The sequence below is a fragment of the Salvelinus alpinus genome, chromosome 24 (assembly GCF_045679555.1).
Source record: "Salvelinus alpinus chromosome 24, SLU_Salpinus.1, whole genome shotgun sequence".
NCBI classification, from domain to species: Eukaryota; Metazoa; Chordata; class Actinopteri; order Salmoniformes; family Salmonidae; genus Salvelinus; species Salvelinus alpinus.
Window position 1 is genome coordinate 24,353,166 of NC_092109.1, and position 23,731 is coordinate 24,376,896.

At 42.8% G+C, this 23,731-nt stretch overlaps 1 protein-coding gene and 1 pseudogene across 2 annotated transcripts in view; one reads left to right on the forward strand and one right to left on the reverse strand.

The window, feature by feature from the left end:
- The window catches only part of LOC139551852 (amine oxidase [flavin-containing] A-like), a 50,596-nt pseudogene extending 32,001 nt beyond the window's left edge, over positions 1–18,595 (forward strand).
- LOC139552373 (leucine-rich repeat transmembrane neuronal protein 4-like) overlaps positions 16,474–23,731 on the reverse strand; it is a 53,819-nt gene continuing 46,561 nt past the window's right edge. For both annotated transcript variants that reach the window (XR_011670421.1, XM_071364070.1), the window contains exon 3: positions 16,474–19,040. Coding sequence is in view for 1 of the 2 variants with exons in the window: in XM_071364070.1 (XP_071220171.1) it covers positions 18,975–19,040 (66 nt within the window). In the remaining variant the exon portion in view is untranslated. The remainder of the gene's footprint in view (positions 19,041–23,731) is intronic.

Consider the following 23,731-nt stretch of genomic DNA (forward strand, 5'->3'; position numbering starts at 1 on the left):
TGTGTCTAGGTCTAGGTCTGTGTCAAGATTGCATGTTTTGCATTTAGTCGGTTATAGCTTCACGGTCATCGATTTGTTGTTTTGCTTCGTTGGTTCATCTTCTAAATAAAGAGAAGATGTATTTTTCACACGCTGCGCCTTGGTCCGCTTTCTCTCCCTTTGTCGATCGTGACAGTGCTGGTGTCATTTCTCATTATCACTCTGATTTCATACATAATCACAACTTGCTTGTTTCAGGAAGCAAATAAATTGTACTCATCGATGAAATCTGTTCCTATCTAGCATTGGCAGGCAATGAAATAACCATGATAAACCTCTCAAAGTGAAGACAGCTGTCAGGGAGTGGTAACTGTTGTTGTGACTTGACTTTAACATTAATCTGAAGACTTATTTATCTAATTAACTAACTATGTTTAATTGTTACCCGATTAAATTAATCTTGTAACAATTAACTCATTAGGATCTGGGGCACCACGAGAGCGGTTGTTTAAAAAGTTACCATCTCCCTAATGAAACTCTAAAAGGTGTTTACCTATCACATCTATAAACAGTCAACTTATTAATCATAACCTCATATCATATCATCATTCTGAACAGTCGTAACCTCCTGCATCTGCAAAAACCTGAGCCTTACTTATGATTCAGTACTACACAAATTGGTTTAATTATTTATTTACTAGCTAATTAAATGGGAACACAGGATAAACATACACACTCTGTATCAGGTATCAAGGTAAGACCCAGATGCAGACCATGTCGAAGTAACCATGTTTATTACAGCAACAGGGGCAAAGGTACAGGACGACAGGAAGGCTCAGGGTCAGGTCAGGCAGAGGTCGGTAATTCAAAGGTGGGGCAAAGGTACAGGATGGCAGGCAGGCTTAGGGTCAGGCAGAGTGGTCAGGTGGGTTGGTACTGAATCAGGACAGGCAAGGGTCAAAAACCAGGAGGACGAGAAAAGAGAGACTGGGGAAAAGCAGGAGCTGACAAAAACGCTGGTTGGCTTGACAAACAAGACGAACTGGCAACAGACAAACAGAGAACACATAAATACACAGGGGCTAATGGAGGCAAACACAGGTATAAATACACAGCGGGGTGGAGACAATCACAAACACAGGTATAAATACACAGGGGGGTGGAGACAATCACAAACACAGGTATAAATACACAGGGGGGTGGAGACAATCACAAACACAGGTATAAATACACAGCGGGGTGGAGACAATCACAAAGACAGGTGAAACAGATTAGGGTGTGACACTCTGCACCGGTTATTGACTGGAGACTTAATACACTGAAAACAGGTCCCTAGCGGAATGACAACAACATGGCTGCTTGTTAAAGACGAGATGGAGATGGAGAGAGAGAGGGACAGAGACACTTAACATTGGTACATTCAGAAACAACTTTCCCCTACAGTAACCATATACTTTGCACACGAACCGCTGCCCGCTTTGAGTAAAAACTGTATGTATTTACGTGAAATGCCTGGGTTTGCCATGGATCTCTCGGTGAACAGGACAGCCTTGGAAAGGGGGTTGGGACTTTTTTGTGGCACACTTGTAAGGCTCTGATTGTACGAAATGGTTCCAACAAGTCTTCTACTGTGTTCCTTCTTTGTAGTTGTCCGGTATCCAGTGACTTGTCGTGTAGTCCTGAACAGAATTACAGAGTTGATTTTCACACTTGAAAATTCGCTCTTGAAGCATAATTTTTCATATTACATGCACAATGCATAGTATGGAAATGTCCTATGTGTAGTGGATGTACTTTCCAAGTTACAGTATTTCCTTTATAACATTTTTAATGACATTACAAAATAACAAACAAAATTACATTAGTGTTCTATAGATCGCCTCTGACCATTCCCCACATTCTACATTAGAAATATTGTTCCAGTATTTGCTTTTGAACATGTTAGAGTTTCAGCAGGAAAAAGGTCTGTTGAGACAAGCACATTCCTTTGGTGAATTTGGATCTTCTCCCTTGATTTACAACAGGACGTGAGTTTTTAATCCTCACAAGTTCTTTCCTTCCCCTCTATGGGTGAAAGGGGGTCTGATTGAAGTTATTCATTGCAAACCTAATCTGACCTATTTGGAGTCTCATGGTCAGTCATGACAATGTCTTCATGAACTCTCCTTCCCAGGATCCACTGGGCCGGCACAGAGATGGCCACACAGTGGTGTGGCTACATGGATGAGGCTATTTAGTCAGGTCTGAGGGCATCCCTGGAGGTTGTAGCCAGGCTGTGGCCTTTCAGTCTGACCCAGGAGTAGCAGGAGGCTGTGTAGCCTGCCCAGAACCAGAACCATGACAGAACCAACCCACACCTTCCACATAACATCCTATTGGCTCAGCCACAGATCTGCAGAGTCTGGATTGGACAGGTTCGGAAAGTAGTGCTCTGGACATTTGCTTTGTGGCAGCAAACCTCTATAGCTCAGTTGGTAGAGAATGGTGCTTGCAAGGATAGTGGGTTCGATTCCTGGGACCACACATACGTAAAATGTATGCACACATGACTATACAGTAAGTCACTTTCGATATAAGTGTCAACTAAATGAGGTACACTGAGTATACCAAACATTAGGAACACCAACCTAATATTAAGTTTCACCCGCCCCTTTTAACCTCAAAACAGCCTCAATTCGTTGGGGCATGGACTCTACAAGGTGTCAAAAGCGTTGCACAGGGATGGTGGCCCATGTTGACTCCAATGCTTCCCACAGTTGTGTCAAGTTGGCTGGATGTCCTTTGGGAGGTGGACCATTCTTGACACACAAGGCAAACTGTTGAGCGTGAAAATCCCAGCAGCGTTGCAGTTCTTTGACACAAGCCGGTGCACCTGGCACCTACTTGCCCATTCACCCTCTGAATGGCACACATACACAATCCATGTCTCAATTGTCTCAAAGCTTAAAAATTCTTCTTTAACCTGTCTCCTCCCCTTCATCTACACTGATCAATAAGGGATCATAGCTCTCACCTGGATTCACCTGGTCAGTCTGTCATGGAAAGATCAGTTGTTCTTAATGTTTTGTACACTCAGTGTATATACTGAGTAAAGGCTCTGAATACTTATGTCAATTATTTTCAATAAATTAGCAAACATTTCTAAAAACCTGTTATTGCTTTGTCATTATCGGGTATTGTGTGTAGATTGATGAGGAAAGAAACACAATTTAATCAATTCTAAAATAAGTCTGTAACCTAACAAAATGCTAAGAGTGTTCAAAGCTGTCATCAAGGCAAAGGGTGACTACTTTGAAAAATCTCAAATATAAAATATACTTTAATTCGTTAACACTTTTTTGGTTACTACATGATTACATATGTGTTATTCCACAAGGTAGAACATAATTCAAATAAAGAAAAACCCTGGAATGAGTAGGTGTGTCCCAACTTTTAACTGGCACTGTGTATATATCACAGTGCCTTCGGAAAGTATTCAGACCCCTTGACTTGTTCCACATATTGTTACATTACAGCCTTAATCGAAAATGTATTGAACTATTTTCCCCCACTCATCAATCTACACCCAATAACCCATAAAGAAAAAGAAAAAACAGGTTTATAATATATTTTGCAATTATTATTATTTTTTAAAATATATATCCGATTTAGATAAGTATTCAGACCCTTTACTCAGTACTTTGTTGAAGCACCTTTGGCAGATATTACAAAATAGATTATTCTTGGGTATGACACTACAAGCTTGGCACACCTGTATTTTGGGAGTTTCTCTCATCCTTCTCTGCAAATCCTCTCAAGCTCTGTCAGGTTAGACAGGGAGTGTTGCTGCACAGCTATTTTCCTGGTCTCTCCAGAGATGTTCGATTGGGTTCAAGTCTGGGCTCTGGCTGGGCCACTCAAGGACATTCAGAGACTTGTCCCGAAGCCACTCCTGTGTTGTCTTGGCTGTGTGCTTAGGGTCGTTGTCCTGTTGGAAGGTGAATCGTCGCCCCAGTCTTGTTTCTCATGGTCTGAGAGTCTTTAGTTGCCTTTTGGAAAACTCCAAGCGGGCTGTCATGTGCCTTTTACTGAGGAGTGGCTTCCGTCTGATCACTCAACCATAAAGGCTTGCTTGGTGGAGTTCTGCATAGATGGTTGTACTTCTGGAAGGTTCTCCCATCCTCTAGAGCTCTGTCAGAGTGACCATCGGGTTCTTGGTCACCTCCCTGACCAAGTCCCTTCTCCCTCGATTGCTCAGTTTGGCCGGGCGGACAGCTGTAGGAAGAGTCTTGGTGGTTCCAAACTTCTTTCATTTAAGAATCATGGGGGCCAGTGTGTCATTGGGGATCTTCAATGCTGCAACAAATGTTTAGTACCCTTCCCCAGATCTGTGTCTCAACACAATGCAATCTCGGAGCTCTACGGACCATTCCTTCGACCTCATAGCTTGGTTTTTGCTCTGACATGCACTGTCAACTGTGGGACCTTATATAGACAGGTGTGTACCTTTCCAAATCATGGCCAATCAATTGAATTTACCACAGTTGGACTCCAATCAAGTTGTAGAAACATCTCAAGGATGATCAATGGAAACAGGATGCACCTGAGCTCAATTTTGAATCTGATAGCAAAGGGTCTGAATACTTATGTAAATAAGGTATTTCTGTTTTTATTTTTAATACATTTGCAAAAATGTTGTCATTATGCGGCATTGCTGAGTAAAACATGTTGTTGTGTTGACTAAACATCCACTTGAGAGGGAAATGCCTTTAAAGACGTTTAATGTGATTGAATTATCTCTGACATACAGTACAGTGCACACTCTGTTTGCTTTGTGGAAATGTTTTCATTTAGGGCCCGATTCCAACCAGAGTTCAGCGCAAGTAAATGGAAAGTAATTTATTTTTCATGCACTTTACTCTCTATGTGTATTCTGACCTTGAACTTTAGCATGAGATTAGCGTGCTATTCACTTGCTATTCATTTTGGGTGGATATCTAATATCCAGTGTGGCTGAGGTGTGTCCACCTTATTCTGAACTTGACGTAGCCCTTTCCTCCAGTCAATGACCAAAAGTGCCCTCTTTGGCCTCATGTGTGGAATGTTTTAATATTTTTCATAATAAACTATTACAGACAGAAATACTCCTCAGTTTCAGCAGCTATCCGTGTGGCTGGTCTCAGATGATCCTGCAGGTGAAGAAGCCGGATGTGGAGGTCCTGGGCTGGCGTGGTTACACATGGCCTGCAATTGTGAGGCAGGTTGGACGTACTGCCAAATTATCTAAAACGACGTTGGAGGCGGCTTGTGATAGAGAAATGAATATTCAATTATCTGGCAACAGCTCTGGTGGACATTCCTGCAGTCAGCATTCCAATTGCATGCTCCCTCAAAACTTGAGACATCTGTGGCATTGTGTTGTGTGACAAAACTGCACATTTTAGAGTGGCCTTTTACGGTCCCCAGAACAAGGTGCAAGAAAAAACTACCAAGAATCACTCTGACCCTCATTTAGCCCACTGCAGTAAAAAATTATACCTCCTTTACGCACAAGGGAACCATGAATAAGGTCTAGCAAACCTACAGGTTCAAAGTGGAAAAAGCATCTACTAAATTTTTCCCGATATAAATAACACCATTCTCCATGCACTGTAATCTACAACTGGATAAGAGCTTTTGATAAGAACTAGGTAATTGAGTAATCTGTTTGGATAAGTGAAGGGTAAATATAAATGACACTTGTATTAGATATTTCTTTAACCTTATAATCGCTGTAAACAAATGTGAAACTAGTCATATGGCAGCCAACTGAAGCATATCAACATATCAACTTTTCCACAGTAAAATGTATAAAATGCTGCAATTGTCCAGCCTTTTAACTTGCAGGGATGGGCACTCTTGAATGTCTTAATTGTAGGGTACCCCAACTTTCTCGGTTTCCTATTTCTATCCTGTTTTTTATGATTCATGAAGACTTTCCAACCCTAAATAATCTACAAAATCTGAGTATTTTTAATTCTACCAATTGGTGCTGAAACTGAGATGAATATGCATATATTTAGATGGCTTTCTTACATTGATCCCAAATATTCTGAACCCGTTCTCTTGATATATTCTATTGAGTCTAACTTAAAGGTACACCATATTTAAAGGGATGGCTTAAGATAAACGTACAGAAAACCCCAGTGAATAAAAACTCCACAAGAAAATATGTTGGCCAGCAAGTGGGAGGGATTTGTAAGGGCTGTTGTCCTCCTCTTCCTCAGATGAGGAGAGGAGAGAAGGATCAGTGGACCAATACGCAGCATTAGGGAAATATGCCATCTCTTTATTTGACACGACGGCACACGAAAACAAAACACTTACAAAATTACAAAACAAGAAAACGACGTAGACGAAAACCTGAACATGAACTTACATAACTAAAACGTAAAACTCACGGACAGGAACAGACTACATCAAAACGAACGAACAACCAAACAGTCCCGTATGGTACATACATCGACGACACAGGAGACAATCACCCACAAACAAACAGTGAGAACACCCTACCTAAATATGACTCTTAATTAGAGGAGAACGCAAAACACCTGCCTCTAATTAAGAGCCATACCAGGCAACCACAACCAACATAGAAACAGATAACATAGACTGCCCACCCAAAACACATGCCCTGACCTAAACACATACAAAAACAACATAAAACAGGTCAGGACCGTTACAGGATTTCAGTGGTTGAATTACATTTATTTCGCACACGCACAAGGGAACTAAGCCTGCAAAACCTGTTATGCACCTTCATAAGGTAAGTCTGAATACCAGCTACTGAGAAGTATGTAGGAAAGACGTGTGTAAGAAAGACGTAATTTCCTAAGTCGGAATCGGGCCCTAAAAAAAAATGTAATGCTTGTACCCTATAATGTGCAGGAAAAGACCTATACTGAAGAAAAAAAACTTTTACTTTTGACTGCATATGTCGCATATGTCAGCTCAATCGAAAATTACCTTTAAATTGCTCAACAGTGCTGAACTTCCGTGATACGGATTGAATCGACCAGATTCCCTACAGTCGTATTAAGCCATAAATCAAATAATTTCATAACATCAAATCAAATTATACAGTTATCAGCCTCTGAGTTATTCCATTAGAGAAGAATACAGAAATGATCATAGGCTAACAAGATCAGTAGTGTGTCAAATCAAATTGACATGCATTTCACTCTCAAATGGCATGGACAGTACACCAGTAGAATGGTAAATAGAGGACATTACAATACGTAGCCTTCTCCTACGGTTTGTCTTCATTCTTAGAATATTCCACATTTCTTCATGTTTTCTCAGCAGGTAGCCAACAATGTAGGTTTCATTTGCATTAAATGAGGTATTTTTGTTAAAAGATAAATAAATAGATGGACGCCACACTCTTATCCTAGAGGATCACGCTCCTTTCAAAACCTGATTTTGACTGGGTTTTGAAAAGCACATTTATGATATGCTGTTTTTCCCAAAGAGCAGCAAAAACCTTCTAACGCAGCTTTGGAGGATCGCCCGGCAGTGCTCACTCACTCATTCAAACACACACATGCACCCACCCACACATGCACACACAATGCACTTCCACACACTTGGATGAGTGTGAGATGGATGAACCAGTCATACAAGGATTACGTCCTAGTGAAAGTGATTTAATCGCTATCGCTCGATTGCACAGTTGATCGAAAAGCTTTTTGTCAGGCCCAGGCTCCCTGGTAGGGGTATATCTCACACCGGCGGTACTTGGTCTCCATCGGTGCCATGTCACATTATTTGTCTTCGTTATCACTTGCTTGCAGTGGATCAACCGCTCGTTCTCACTAGTTTCATTTAAACCAGTCCAATTACATTAAGCCAGCAGCCTAATTTGTGGGCCCCTGGAGAGCCAGGAGACAGAGCCATTTGGTCTCTGATTTGGGCACTTTAGACAGGGGCCACAGGACAAATAGGTCCCTTGTGGGTCAGAATTCATTTCAATGTGCAATATGTGGGCATAGGGTGTAGTATCTCACCTGCTGTACTTAATACCAACACACCAGTGGAGCCTGGTGACACTTTAGGAGTATGGGAGTCTGCGCTTCTTAACACACACCCGCACCAATGTGTCGGAGGAAACACCGTTCAACTGACAACCAAGGTCTGAATGCAGGCGCCCGGCCTGCCACAAGGAGTTGCTAGAGCGTGATGAGCCAAGTAAAGGCCGCCCGGCCAAACCCTCCCCTAACCCAGACAATAATGGGCCAATTGTGCGCCGATCACAGCCGGTTGTGACACAGCCTGGAATCGAACCCGGGTCTGTAGTGACACCTCTAGCACTGCAATGCGGTGCCTTAGACCGCTGCGCCACTCGGGAGGCCCAAAGACTAATTATTTTAACCTAAAGCATTTAATAAAGACATTTATAGTGCAATATTATGGGCAATGGGAATGAGAGGGCTACTTACCTGGTGTTGGGAAGGGATCACAGCAGTGATTGAATTAAGGTATGAGGCATGAGTTGAGGTGTTCAGAGGCTTCAGTGCAGGACAGGCTCATCATGGATAAATAGTGTTGAAGAAGAGCTCAACTTTCCAACTGAGGGCAGGACAGGATTTGACTGGGAAGACAAAAAACAATAACATAATACACTACACAGTTAGACAAAAGAGCCAAGAATGAGTTAGTCCAAGCAAGGAGTAAAATCATTGATGTGTAATAATGTGATTGTGTTTGTCTATGTGATTGACTCTACAACAGTAATGAGAGAAAATGTACAGGTCTACTGACAGTGCTTGGAGAGGAAACATTCAATGTGCCAGTGGATGAGTGGGCACATGGCTTCAGTTCATGTCAGGAGAAAGTTGACAATGGTAGTGGAGTGGAGTGGTCATCACCTTTTAATCAGGGAACAGGAGGGGACTTAGCTGTAAATACAAATAGCAGATATGTTCCATTACAGCAGGGACTTTATGATAGGTTTGGGCAACACGTTTCTCCATGAAGTTAAACTTAGACATCTTAGAATTTCCAATGTCAAACACAGACTGCTTATCTCGCCCACTTGACACATCAAAGTAGTGTCACACCCTGATCTGTTTCACCTGTCCTTGGGCTTGTCTCCACCCCCCTCCAGTTGTCGCCCATCTTCCCCATTATCCCTGTGTATTCATACCTGTGTTTTCTGTCTGTCTGTGCCAGTTCGTCTTGTTTGTCAAGTAAACCAGCAGTTTTGTCTCAGCTCCTGCTTTTCCTCAGTCTTTCTTTTCTCGCCCTCCTGGTTTTGACCCTTGCCTGTCCTGACTCTGAGCCCGCCTGCCTGACCACTCTTTCTGCCCCTGAGCCTGCCTGCCATCCTGTACCTTTGCCCCACCTCTGGATTATTGACCTCTGCCTGCTCTTGACCTGTCTTTTGCCTGCCCCTGTTGGATTATTAAATTGTTGTTAACTCGACGTTGTCTGCATCTGGGTCAAACCTGAAACGTTTCTCAGTAATGCCCTGATCATCCACATACCTGACTATAACTGACAACTGCGAGTAGACTGGTGGCACCATAGGTCCCAGAGTGGTGGGGCATTATTTTTTTCTTATCTGGTAACCTAACCTGGGAAATGATGGATCATAATGGGTATGACAGTGATGAATCAGTTGTAAAAAGTTTTTATATAGGCTATGATGGAATCAGGTTTTCTAATCCAGTCACATGGTTTAAAAAAAACTCCTGGTAAAAACTTTTGGCCCTTGGGAGGATGAAAACCCTGTTAAACTGCAGCAACCTTACACTTGTATGAATTATATTTAGACTAGATTAACAGGGATTCCTCTACCTAGATACAGATAGAACTCAAAGGGCTGAGCTTGCTTTATGCATGTTTGCATCATCCAGGCCTATGCAACTGTAGGCCTAAATAAAAATGTACTCACAGTCCATGTCATCACTATTATGTTGATTGATTAATTCCAGTTAATAATTTTGGCTTGAAAAGATGTAGGCAGCCTAACCAGCCCAAGTTTTAATATAAACCAAATCACATTCACATTTTCTCCTGACAAACAAATGGATTATAAATACATAACGTTACCAATTTGTTTAGCCTGACCAGATGGATACGGCGCATAGGCTGTATACATCTGCTATTAAAAGTAGCCTACAGTTGATCAGACTGAACAATCGTCTCGTTTTCATCCCATACATCATGTCAGATCTCTAGTGTTTAATTAGGCTGCTGCAACATTCATGTAATGAGTTTTTGCTTGTCTGTCCGGAGTGATTGTGTTATCACCTTTGCTAAATAAATACTGGAAGAAAGTGGAAAGCCTATTTGAGAGTGCGCGAAAAAATGCACTGCGTTAAACTCTCTCTTCAATCTCACTTTTAATGAATGATTAAAATTCATTCTGAATTGATTTCGACATCCCAGAGAAGTAGAAACGTTCACATGCTTAGCAAGTAAAGAAAAAACTGAAAAAACTCCTCCGGACTGAGGGGTAGCTCAGGACTGAGGGGTAGCTCAGGACTGAAGGGCAGCTCCGGACTGAGGGGTAGCTCAGGACTGAGGGGTAGCTCAGGACTGTGGGGTAGCTCAGGACTGAGGGGTAGCTCAGGACTGAAAGGCAACTCCGGACTGAAGGACAGCTCCAGACTGGCAGGCGGCTCTGGCGGCTCCTGACTGGCGGGCGGCTCTGGCGGCTCCTGACTGGCGGGCGGCTCTGGCGGCTCCTGACTGGCGGGCGGCTCTGGCGGCTCCTGACTGGCGGGCGGCTCTGGCGGCTCCTGACTGGCGGGAGGCTCTGGCGGCTCCTGACTGGCGGGAGGCTCTGGCGGCTCCTGACTGGCGGGCGGCTCTGGCGGCTCCTGACTGGCGGGCGGCTCTGGCGGCTCCTGACTGGCGGGCGACTCTGGCGGCTCCTGACTGGCGGGCGACTCTGGCGGTGCTGGACAGACGAGCAGCTCAGGCCTGCTGAGGCACACAGTAGGCCTGGTGCGTGGTGCCGGAACTGGTGGTACCGGGCTGGGAACACGCACCTCAGGGCGAGTGCGGGGAGCAGGAACAGGGAATACTGGACCCTGGAGGCGCACAGTAGGCCTGGTGCGTGGTGCCGGAACTGGTGGTACCGGACTTGGAACACGCACCTCAGGGCGAGTGCGGGGAGCAGGAACAGGGCATACTGGACTCTGGAGGCGCACAGTAGGCCTAGTGCATGGTGCCGGAACTGGTGGTACCGGACTGGGAACACGCACCTCTGGGCGAGTGCGGGGAGCAGGAACAGAACACCCCGGGTTGTGAAGGTACTCTGGAGACCTGGTGTGTATAGCCGGCATCAATTGTTCCGGAACTTTAACACATGTTTCAGGATGAGTACTAGGAACTGACACAGGTGGCATCAGACAGCTAACACGCTCCTCAGGGCGAATGCCGTGCATACTACGCCAAACCAACAGCTCTCTCTCTTCACTCTCCTCCAATTTCATCAACAACTCCTCGAATGTCTCATAATCTCCCCTCCATTCACTCTCCTCCAATCTGTCCAATAACTCCTCAACATTCTCAGACTCAAACCTCAACTTCGCCGACTGCTCTGGTTCCATCCTCGGCTCCTTACGGTAAGCACGGGAAGTTGGCTCAGGTCTGACTCCTGACTCTGCCACACTCCCCGTGTGCCACCCCCCAAGACATTTTTGGGGCTGCCTCTCGGGCTTCCAGCCGCGCTGCCGAGCTAGCTCCTCATAATGCCACCTCTCGGCTTTCGCTGCATCCAGCTCTGCCTTGGGGCGGCGATATTCACCCGGCTGTGCCCATGGTCCCTTGCCGTCTAATATTTCCTCCCATGTCCAGGAGTCCTGAGATTTAGGTCGCTGCTGCTGCCGCTGCTGCTGCCTGTTCCCACGCTGCTTGGTCCTTTTTTGGTGGGTGGTTCTGTAACGGCTTTCGTCGGTGGAAGGAGAGGCCAAAAGCGCAGCGTGGTTAGTGTTCATCTTAATTAAATAATAATCATAAAACAGAACACTTCAAATACAAAACAACAAAAGTGAAAACCGAAACAGTTCTATCTGGTGCAGACACACAAAGACTTAAAACAACCACCCACAAAACTTGGCTTGAAAAGATGTAGGCAGCCTAACCAGCCCAAGTTTTAATATAAACCAAATCACATTCACATTTTCTCCTGACAAACAAATGGATTATAAATACATAACGTTACCAATTTGTTTAGCCTGACCAGATGGATACGGCGCATAGGCTGTATACATCTGCTATTAAAAGTAGCCTACAGTTGATCAGACTGAACAATCGTCTCGTTTTCATCCCATACATCATGTCAGATCTCTAGTGTTTAATTAGGCTGCTGCAACATTCATGTAATGAGTTTTTGCTTGTCTGTCCGGAGTGATTGTGTTATCACCTTTGCTAAATAAATACTGGAAGAAAGTGGAAAGCCTATTTGAGAGTGCGCGAAAAAATGCACTGCGTTAAACTCTCTCTTCAATCTCACTTTTAATGAATGATTAAAATTCATTCTGAATTGATTTCGACATCCCAGAGAAGTAGAAACGTTCACATGCTTAGCAAGTAAAGAATCGTAATGTGCATTTACCTCTGTAAGCTCCTTGTAGTTGGCCTTGTTAGCTGAGCTTTCCCTCTCATTGTGCTTCTAAGTAAAAGCCAACTCTTGCCGATAAGCTTCTTGTGACACTTTCTTCTTACCTTCTCGTTGTGTTGCACAGTTTAAATAAGCAGATGTTCGTCCGTTACATGGTCGATGTAACGGCTTTCGTCGGTGGAAGGAGGGGACCAAAGCGCAGCGTGGTTAGTGTTCATCTTAATTTAATGAAAATCAAAAAACCAAACACTACAAATTACAAAACAACAAAAGTGAAAACCGAAACAGTTCTATCTGGTGCAGACACACAAAGACTGAAAACAACCACCCACAAAACACAATAGAACACAGGCTACCTAAATATGGTTCCCAATCAGAGACAATGACTAACACCTGCCTCTGATTGAGAACCATATCAGGCCAAACGAGAAACCCCACATAGAAACAGAAAACATAGATAATACCCACCCAACTCATGCCCTGACCACACTAAAACAAAGAAAATACAAAAAACTATGGTCAGAACGTGACAGTCGATGTGGTTTTTTCCAAGTAGCTTGAATCTGATGTGGGTAATGAAAGGGGTTCTTCAAGAAAAAATCCACTACTTTGGTTTAAGCATTAGCTAGCTATTCTGCAATTGAAGTCAATGTAGCCAGAGGAGGATGATGAATAGCTGTCCTCTGGTTACACCATGGTGCTAGCCTAGAGTGTGAGTCTACTGTAGACATTCATTGAAAAACAGTGTGCTTTAATCAGATATTTGGTGACGTGAATATATTTAGTGTAGTTTTATATAAAACACTACACTTTTTAAATGTTTCATTATTTTAAATGTTTCTGAAATTCACTGAGTAGGATGGTCCTCACCTTCCTCCTCTGAGGAGCCACTGCAAAACACCCACATGGAGAGCAAAGAAAACCATATGCTATGGTAGGGGAATCTGGGTAGCTCCTTTTTACGGTACACAATGTATGTCATTGGCAACCTAAGGCATGTATGGAGTAATTTGCCCTGTTAGCTGCTGTTTCTGTGGTAATTTAATGCAAAGTGATGCATTGACTCTGTTCTGGGTGCATCACTGCCAAGTTACGGGCTGTTTCTTGAAAGGCTTTCTTGTAAAAGAGATGGACAGGAAAAAGGAGCTACGGTCTTTCTGTCAGTTCATGTCCATGTCTTTCTGATGAACAGTAATGCTCATGTTATTAAAGTCTGTGCTTTGAAAATCAAGTCTATGAAAAGCTGAGTGTGAAAATGTAAATATCTACAGTACCAGTCAAAAGTTTGGACCCACCTACTCATTCCAGGGTTTTTCTTTATTTTTACTATTTTCTACATTGTAGAAAAATAGTGAAGAAATCTAAACTATGAAATAACACATATGGAATCATGTAGTAACCAAAAAATTGTTAAACAAATCAAAATATATTTTTCTATTTGATATTTTTCAAAGTAGCCACACTTTGCCTTGACAGCTTTGCACACCTCTTGGCGTTCTCTCAACATGCTTCATGAGGTAGTCACCTGGAATGCGTTTCAATTAACAGGTGTGCCTTGTTAAAAGTGAATTTGCGTTTGAGCCAATCAGTTGTGTTGTGACAAGGTAGAGGTGGTATAAAGAAGATAGCCCTATTTGGTAAAATACCAAGACCATATTATGGCAAGAACAGCTCAAATAAGCAAAGAGAAATGACAGTCCATCATTACTTTAAGACATGAAGGTCAGTCAATATGGAACATTTCAAGAACATTGACATTTTCTTCAAGTGCAGTCACAAAAACCATCAAGCGCTATGATGAAACTGGCTCTCATGAGGACCACCACAGGAAAGGAAGCCCCAGGATAAGATCATTAGAGTTAACTGCACCTCAGATTGGAACCCAAATAAATGCTTCACAGAGTTCAAGTAACAGACACATCTCAACACCAACTGTTCAGAGGAGACTGCGTGAATCAGGCCTTCATGGTCAAATTGCTGCAAAGAAACAACTAGTAAAGGACACCAATAAGAAGAAGAGACTAGCTTGGGCCAAGAAACACGAGCAATGGACATTAGACCGGTGGAAATCTGTCCTTTGGTCTGATGAGTCCAAATCTGGGGATGTTCGGTACCAACCACCGTATCTTTGTGAGACGTATGTGAACGGATGATTTCTGCATGTGTGGTTTCCACCGTGAAGCATGGAGGAGGAGGTGTGATGGTGTGGGGGTGCTTTTCTGGGGACACTGTCTGTGATTTATTTAGAATTCAATGCACACTTAACCAGCATGGCTACCACAGTATTCTGCAGCGATACGCCATCCCATCTGGTTTGTGCTTAGTGGGACTACCATTTGTTTTTCAACAGGACAATGACCGAAAACACACCTCCAGGCTGTGTAAGGGCTATTTGACCAAGGAGAGTGATAGAGAGAATGCCAAGAGTATGCAAAGCTGTCATCAAGGCAAAGGGTGGCTACTTTGATTAATCTAAAATCAAAAATATATTTTGATTTGTTTAACCCTTTTTTGGTTCGTACATGATTCCATATGTGTTATTTCATAGTGTTGATGTCTTGACTATTAACCAACAATGTTAAAAATACTAAAAATAAAGAAAAACTCTTCGTCAATAGGGTGGTCCAGGTTGTTTCTTTTTGTGTTCAAGGATTGAGGGGAGTGTCTATACCCGTGCAAAATCTAAGAAAAATCTGAACAGACTGGCCTGAACCCACTGTGTTTTTTTCTCTTGTTTGTTTGTTTGTTTGTTTGACTCAGCTGTGATTGTGTATGTAATCCATATTGCACCCACATGGAAAGAAATGTGACGGAGTAGTACTTTCACAGTGTCAAGTTGGATTGTGTACAGTGTCACGACCAGAGTTAGTAAAGGCCACACCAGTGTATTTTCCTATAGTTGAACATACTCACTCTGGGGCCTTTCCGGAGGAAGAAATGTTATGGACTGCTAACTGTCTGGTCTGGACCCTGGACCGCACAGGGGCTATACAGCCTCATGCATTATTCAATCAGTGTAGTCACTTCAACACAGCACTCTGTCTGTGTTACCATCACTGAAGAGGGGGGAGAAGAAAAGAGACAGAGAGAGAAAGAGAGAAATGGGGGGAGGGGGTAAAATGAGTGAAAGAAGGGGGAAGAGATAGATAGAGGTAGAGCCATAGAGAGAGAGAGAGACGGGGAGTAAGGAACGCCACAGGGAATGCAAGGCATATTTGCCATCTGGACCTTTGCGCTGACAGCTTGACACGTTCCAAGAGCAGTGAAACGTAGAAGCAAATTCACAAACTTGGCCCCCTCTTGAGAAAAGTAATGCTGTGGTACATGGAGCGTAATTATTGGGCCGGTGCAGCGGCTCGGCGCCCGTGGTAAGTGTCACCATGAACAGTATACGGTCGAACAGAGATCAATACTCCAATCTCCGAATTAATGGGACTAATAATGGTGATGTGACAGGACCATCACTGAGAGATGTGTGGGGAATAGGACAGACTCTATCGAGCATTAACACAAACCAGACATATACAAATAAACACATACTGTGTGGCAGTCAGTCATTTGCAGTCTCAGTCACACGCATTTCTTGTGCTGATGTCTTGGTTTGTTGGTACAGTAGCTAGCAGGTACATTGAGTTCATCATACAACTTCATACATATTTAATACCTGCGTATGGACATAAACACAGACAGACACACACACACACACACACACACACACACACACACACACACACACACACACACACACACACACACACACACACACACACACACACACACACACACACACACACACACACACACACACACACACACACACACACACACACAGAGACCCAAGTATGGCACTAACAAGCTCATTCAAACACGATTGATACTTTCTCAAGTTTTTGTGCTCATGCTCACGTTTTCTTTGATTTTATTAAATGGTGTACACCCTGAAAATCCATATGCTTGAGAACAGCTTTGTAACAAATGTATATGGTTTTCATTAAAGTATGTTAGAAAAAAAGGATCAATGACCATTTCTATTTGACCAATTTCTATTGCTCACCATTGATTCAGTTATTATTTACATTATAAAACAGAACATTTTTCAGTGAACAAATAACACAGTTAATTATAAAATGATCAATACCTTTATGGGGAGAAAGCAGAAATATACAGTACAAAATAGTTCTCTTTTTAATGTAGAAATCCAATGATACTGTTTTGAGATATGCCAAATGCCTCCGAGCTCAACCCCATTTGAACACTAATGAAGAAAGCAGTGAATATGAGTCCCCAGTCCTCTCTCCACACACGCGCACACACACACACACGCACGCACGCAAACACACACACACACACACACACACACACGTTGGTTTTACTATCCAAATGGGGGCCGAAAAATGTATTCCCATTCAAAATCCTATTTTCCCTAACCTCTAACCTCTAACCCTAAACCTAACCTTAACCCCTAACCCTAAAACTAAACCTAACTGCTATTCATAACCCCTAATTCTAACCCTAATCCTAACCCTAATTCTAACCCTAAACCTAACCCCTAAACCTAAATAGCATTTTTCCTTTTGGGGACCTGTGAAATGTCCCCACTTGTCCACACACCCACCCACCTACTCACCCACACACACAAATTCAACACATCCGTTTAAAGGGGATTTGACATGTCCTTTAAAGGAGATTTTGATGTAGACACAGCATGTATTCAGCGTTACTCATAATTTGTTAGCAGTGGCAGGAACCGTATTTGTGACACACATACATAATCTCTTGTTCAAAACCACTGTCAAGCAATGCAAGCAGACTCATGAATGAAGTCAGACACGCTAGACACACACACATACACCCACTCACCCACACAGACATGCATGTTGATTTGGCACAAGAGCATGGTAGTACTATAAGAACGTTGAGGCTTCATCCATCTTCAAAGATTCCAGAGAAATTCAAGGAAACCTCTCTGGAACGTTCATCATTCCAACACACACGCACACAGATAAAATGTCTCATACAGAACATCCATCTCTATAGTGTTCTCACCCTATGGCACTAGTCTCATATCAGTGAGACTATCCCCCGAGGCAACTCCGCTTTGAAATGGTTCTGCTGTGAAATCCTCTGGTCCTTTTAATGAGACAGAACCACCAAAGCTAGAGTTCTCCCCAGTGCCCACAAGACAGAGATCCAAAACACCCACCCCTAAAGGCCTTTGGTGTCAGAGAGAGATGGTAGCAACAAATAATACTGTAAATAGTCATATACAGTTGAGAATTTGAGTCTCAGTTTAGTTTTTTCTTTTCTTTCCTGTCCTGAGCCAAGATGTGTAATTACAGTTGTCTGTGTGTCTGGGAATAGACTGAGTTCCTCCACCACCAGGTGTGATTGGCAGGAAGATCAGCTGTTCTCCAGACTTCTCAGACTTCTCAGACTTCTCAGAAAAGTACCTCCAGCTATTGAATGCAGCTCTCCCCAGGGGACTAAATGAACAATGAGAGCTTTACTCAAATATTACTCAAGAGACAGGTACACGCTGTAAACTTATAAAGCAAACAAAATCCGCATGAACACTTCTGAGCCGAGAGCATAGATTATTTTGAAGCCATCTTGGCAGAATAGAAATGATTCATCTTTTTCGAAACCACAGCTGCAAATAATGGGTTGTTCAACAGCAAAGAAAAACCATGGACATGTATTTTAAATTACACACAGCAGTTTGCACATTACATTTTGCTAGGCAGTCAGAGCTACTTGTTCAGTGCACATCATCAAATCGTTGCTGGGCTGACACTTCACTGTGAAGCCTGTGGTTCCTAGCCGGGAAAGAAGGGACAATCTGCGTCTGGACGGCCATCGCCCTGTCCACTAGTCACCTTCATTAACTGTAATGGTCCATATGCTCCACAGCCCATTTTCACTTCGCCAGCCTCCAGCAGAGTGATACCGCCCATCGTGGCACAGGCCGCCCCATCAGAGTCCCAAGTTTCCATGCCAACGGTCAGAGAGGTGCTGCAGACGTGAAGTGTTCCAAACCCCCTCAATCTGGACCAGCCTAATTGGCCAATCAAAGAGTTAACATGGCCAATGCTTTAACAGCAACTTTAGTCATAGTTGGATGAACACTGCTGTAGGGCAGCTGAGAACCTAAGATACAGAAAGAGTATATAGATCTTGTAAAAGAAAACATAAATATTCGGAGTGGTAGAAATCATGAAAGTCATTCTTGCTTCCAAATTACGTTGTCCATGGGCCTGTTGAGGTATAGTTTGACATATGTCTGTAGCAGATGTTTAGAGAGTGCCACCGTAATGTCAGGACAGACAGTAATGGGGTAGCCATAGTGTTGTAGGCCCTGATTCCTCTGCTTGTTAGCAACTGGCTGGTAAAAAGTACATGTCTCCTAGTGAATGGTGGGTACGTCTCCAAGCCAAGCTCCAGGTAGTGGACGGGGACATGTGTATTCACTCTGAGGGGAAGATAAAGATACCAAAGTTAAAACAATCTAGCAGCCGGTGAGTATGGTACATTGGTGGTGGTTACAACATAAAGTTAAGTAGAGTTCCTGGTTATTCTGATCATGACACACTGCAGCCATGACAATGCAGGCAAAGCAAATTAGGATAAGCGATTAAGCAGAGAATGAAATTGACACCGCTTGGACGGTTTAGAAGTTTGAAATGGAGTGGCTTCGCTTAATGATAGAGACAGAACTATGAGACTCCACAAAATTTAAATACTGACTCGTCATCCATGTTCATTTTCAAAAATGTTAATTGAAGTTTCGGCAATTCAATCAAATTATTCTATTCTGTTCAATTCACCTTGCTTACATTTTACCTTAAACAAAATTTTAAAATCCTTTCTGAATACTAATGGTAATGTGTATTGTGCGCAATGATCATTATCTCCATTACCCTCTTGTTCGATAAAGGCCTCAATGTAAAAAAACGCTCTGGTGCAGACCTACTGTATTAGGCTACATGATGTTTCCCCCTGTGAAAGACATCTGTAATTACATGACACATCTCAGCTAGCAGTCTGCAGATATGGGAATGAATTAACCCATGTTGCTCCTCCACACCACAGATGTGACGACCGCCTTGATTCAGTCTTATGTAGCAAAATTTGAAATGGTGTTTTTTACTTTGGATAAAAGAAGAGACACAGAGCTAGAAAATGGTATTTCATACACTGCATTTGAGGAACAATGGGAAAGTAATTCTGCTGTGAAAGTTGATAAACTTGTAACTTCACTTTTGAGAAAATGGTCTTTGAATGTTTTGGTACCTACTGGAGAGCTCTTCTTTGTCTATACCCATTCAGCATCATTCACAACCTCTTAAGCTTTAGCCCCACCCATCACTTTAACGGTTGATCCGAGCACTCTGTCCTAACAACAACAGTCAAGCACTGAAGCTAACTGGCTAACGTGAGAGAACCGTTCACTGACCATTTTACTCACCTTACCCACACTACCCTGCATGAATCTGCAGGTAGCTAACCAACCAGGTTCAATGTTAGCCAGCTAGCAGACCAATCCGAACTCATCTCTCAGCATGTCCAGCCCACTCAGTATCTCAGCCAATAATGGCTAGCGGGAAGGTTCCTTACTTTTTCTTTGGCTAAACCAACTAGGCTCGTAATTTAACAATTGTATTCGTATTTACAGATGGCATACAAGTCTGTTATTAAGGTACATGAATGTTCACATGTTCCAGAAGGCATTTCTGCCAAAAACGCATTTTGATAAAAAAACTTTAACCTAACTTCAAATGTCTCTGTGTGAAGTAGTGACCCGCGACATACGCCTAGTTTTCTGAAACGAGTCACACATGTGTTTTCTCCCTTGGGTTAAATGTCCATTAACCTGGTAAAAAAAAGATCTTCATTCGTCCTGGAGTGTTTTGAATGCCAATGAAATTCACTGAGCTCCACTCCAGCTTGTATTTAGGTAATGGAATCTCCACACTTACTCTAACTCCAGAGCCACAAGCTGTCAATTAATCTTAAACCCGAACAGTGGCAGTAGACTTACCAAGGTTGCCTCTTTGCCTTTCCCTCCTGAAAACCACTAGTATTGCATTTTAGCCTTTAAAAAAATCTTCTTTTGTGGGCTTGGCTCCAGGTAAATCCAGTGTTAATAATGTACATGTACTGAGACACTTTGGATTTTGCAGTCCTAAGCAATTTCTGGACCTCTTAGAATCTGCATGGAATTATGAAGGTGAAGCGTTTTGGTGCCACAGTTTAGATAACTGTGTGTGAGTGTCAGATCCTGTCTCCCTTTGACGTAAGGCTACATCTATAGTACGCCCTGAGCCCAACTTTGATTAAGCCTGTTATCAAACAGCCAGACACAACTCACTCATCTCCCGCTGAAATTAATAATATAATATATGCCATTTTAGTCTCTCAGGTGGGGGATCTAACGGTGCACCGAGTTAATCTTAGAACTTCATGCAAGTTCAACTTTAACACACCTCCTACAGCCAGAGGGACACACACACACATAGAGAGACTTTGACGACAGACATTCACAGAGACAACCTTTACCTCAGGACACTATAACAAATAAATTCACTGAAGCAAACATGTGACAGAAATGTTACTTATGCAATAGAGACAGATAACTCAATGGGGGTTCTTGTAAAATAGCCTTCCCATTATTGAATTCAGACATACAGTTGAAGTCGGAAGTTTACATAAATTTAGGTTGGAGTCATTAAAACTCGTTTTGCAACCACTCCACAAATTTCTTGTTAACAAACTATAGTTATGGCAAGTCGGTTAGGACATGCAATCCTCCCCATTTTTCCTCCAAACATAATGATGGTCATTATGGCCAAACAGTTCTATTTTTGTTTCATCAGACCAGAGGACATTTCTCCAAAAAGTACGATCTTTGTCCCCATGTGCAGTTGCAAACCGTAGTCTGGCTTTATTATGGCGGATATGGAGCAGTGGCTTCTTCCTTGCTGAGCGGCCTTTCAGATTATGTCGATATAGGACTCGTTTTACTGTGGATATACTGTAGATACTTTTGTACCTGTTTCCTCCAGCATCTTCACAAGGTCCTTTGCTGTTGTTCTGGGATTGATTTGCACTTTTCGCACCAATGTACATTCATCTCTAGGAGACAGAACAAGTCTCCTTCTTGAGCGGTATGATGGCTGCGTGGTCCCATGGTGTTTATACCTGTGTACTATTGTTTGTACAGATGAACGTGGTACATTCAGGTGTTTGGAAATAGCTACCAAGGATGAACCCGACTTGTGGAGGTCTACAATTTATTTTCTGAGGTCTTGGCTGATTTATTTAGATTTTCCCATGATGTCAAGCAAAGAGGCACTGAGTTTGATGGTAGGCATTGAAATACATCCACACGTACACCTCCAATTGACTCAAATGATGTCAATTAGCCTATCAGAAGCTTCTAAAGCCATAACATCATTTTATGGAATTTTCCAAGCTGTTTAAAGGCACAGTCAACTTAGTGTATGTAAACTTCTGACCCACTGGAATTGTGATACAGTGAATTATAAGTGAAATAATCTGTCTGTAAACAATTGTTGGAAAAATTACTTGTGTCATGCACACAGTAGATGTCCTAACCGACTTGCCATAACTATAGTTTGTTAACAGGAAATTTGTGGAGTGGTTGCAAAACGAGTTTTAATGACTCCAACCTAAATGTATGTAAACTTCCGACTTCAACTGTATGCATAGGCACCCGCCCTGTGTCTTACCAGAGGCTGCAGTTCTACCGATAGTGTATAACCCTTCAGCTTTATGTTCTTCATGTCGTCGTTCAGCCACTACTCGGTGAAACATAAGATATTACAGTTTTTAATGTCCCGTTGGTAGGATATATGTACTGTCAGTTTGTCCCATTTATTTTCCAGTGATTGAACATTAGCTAGCAGGACGGAAGGCAGGGGCAGATTAGCCACTCGTCACCTGATCCTCGCAAGGCACCCTGATCTTTTCCCACAAAATCTCAGTTTCCTTCTCCAGCGAATGACGGGGATCTGAGCCTGGTCGGGTGTCTGTAGTAGTATATCCCTCCCGTCCGACTTGTTGAAGAAGAACTCTTCGTCCAGTTAGAGGTGAGCATTCGCAGTTCTGATGTCCAGAAGCTCTTTTCGGTCATAAGAGGCGGTAGCAATAAAATTATGTACAAAACAAGTTACGAACAACGCGAAAAAACAAACAAAATAGCATGGTTGGTTAAGAGCCGATAAGACGGCAGCCCTCCCCTCCGGCGCCATCGTTTATTTAATTTCCATACCATGCCATGGGTGTTAGCTGTGTTACAGATGTAGGATCTTAATTTTCTCACCTTGTTGTTGGATAACTTTCCTGCAATGCAGGACATTTCATATTTGTAGTGTATTTGAGGTTTAAAAAGGTGTCTGAAGATTGTACTTTACACTTTGACATTTCAGATTTGATTTTCCCTTACGAAAAATGTATCAACCCCTACAAAAATGTCCATTCATTATAATCCACATAATTATTCTGCAGGATAATTTTTCTGCTGTAGCAATCTGGCTCAAATTAAGATTCTACACCTGTAGCTATGATGTAAGTGATAAAAACAGAGCACAAAGACGTATTCATCACAAACAAAGTACAGTTTAGAGATTCCTCACTCCAAAATGTCAACACTTCTTAGACAGTCTTCTACTTTACAGGAACATTTTTGAGAGTTTGCGACACTGTGTAATTAGCCTGTTAGAGTGTGCACTAATTAGGATGATATAAACATGAGGTAATTAGTTTGCTCTGTGCCAGAGTAGCGGGAGCTAACAAAGACATATAACAGGCTCTCTGACTGGGAGCACAGGGTCCTCTCTCCCTCTCTCTCCCTCCACCCTGGGCTCCAATCAGCCACCAATTTCTTGTACTACTTTTACTGAAGCTTTCACTCCTCTCCTATTCAACATTATGAGACGAAACAGCAAGCAGAAGAAATTAGAAGAGCTAAATGATGCTTCAGTGACCTGTGCATGGATCGTGGACCGGGTTGCGGTGGCAGTGGATGAACACGGCCAATGCTAGGTCTTTGTAGGGCATGTGATTAACAAGGTCTGCTAGGACTGGGGAGGAGGTGAGTGTGAGGAAGCACACTGGGGACTGTGTGATTCACCCCCGCCA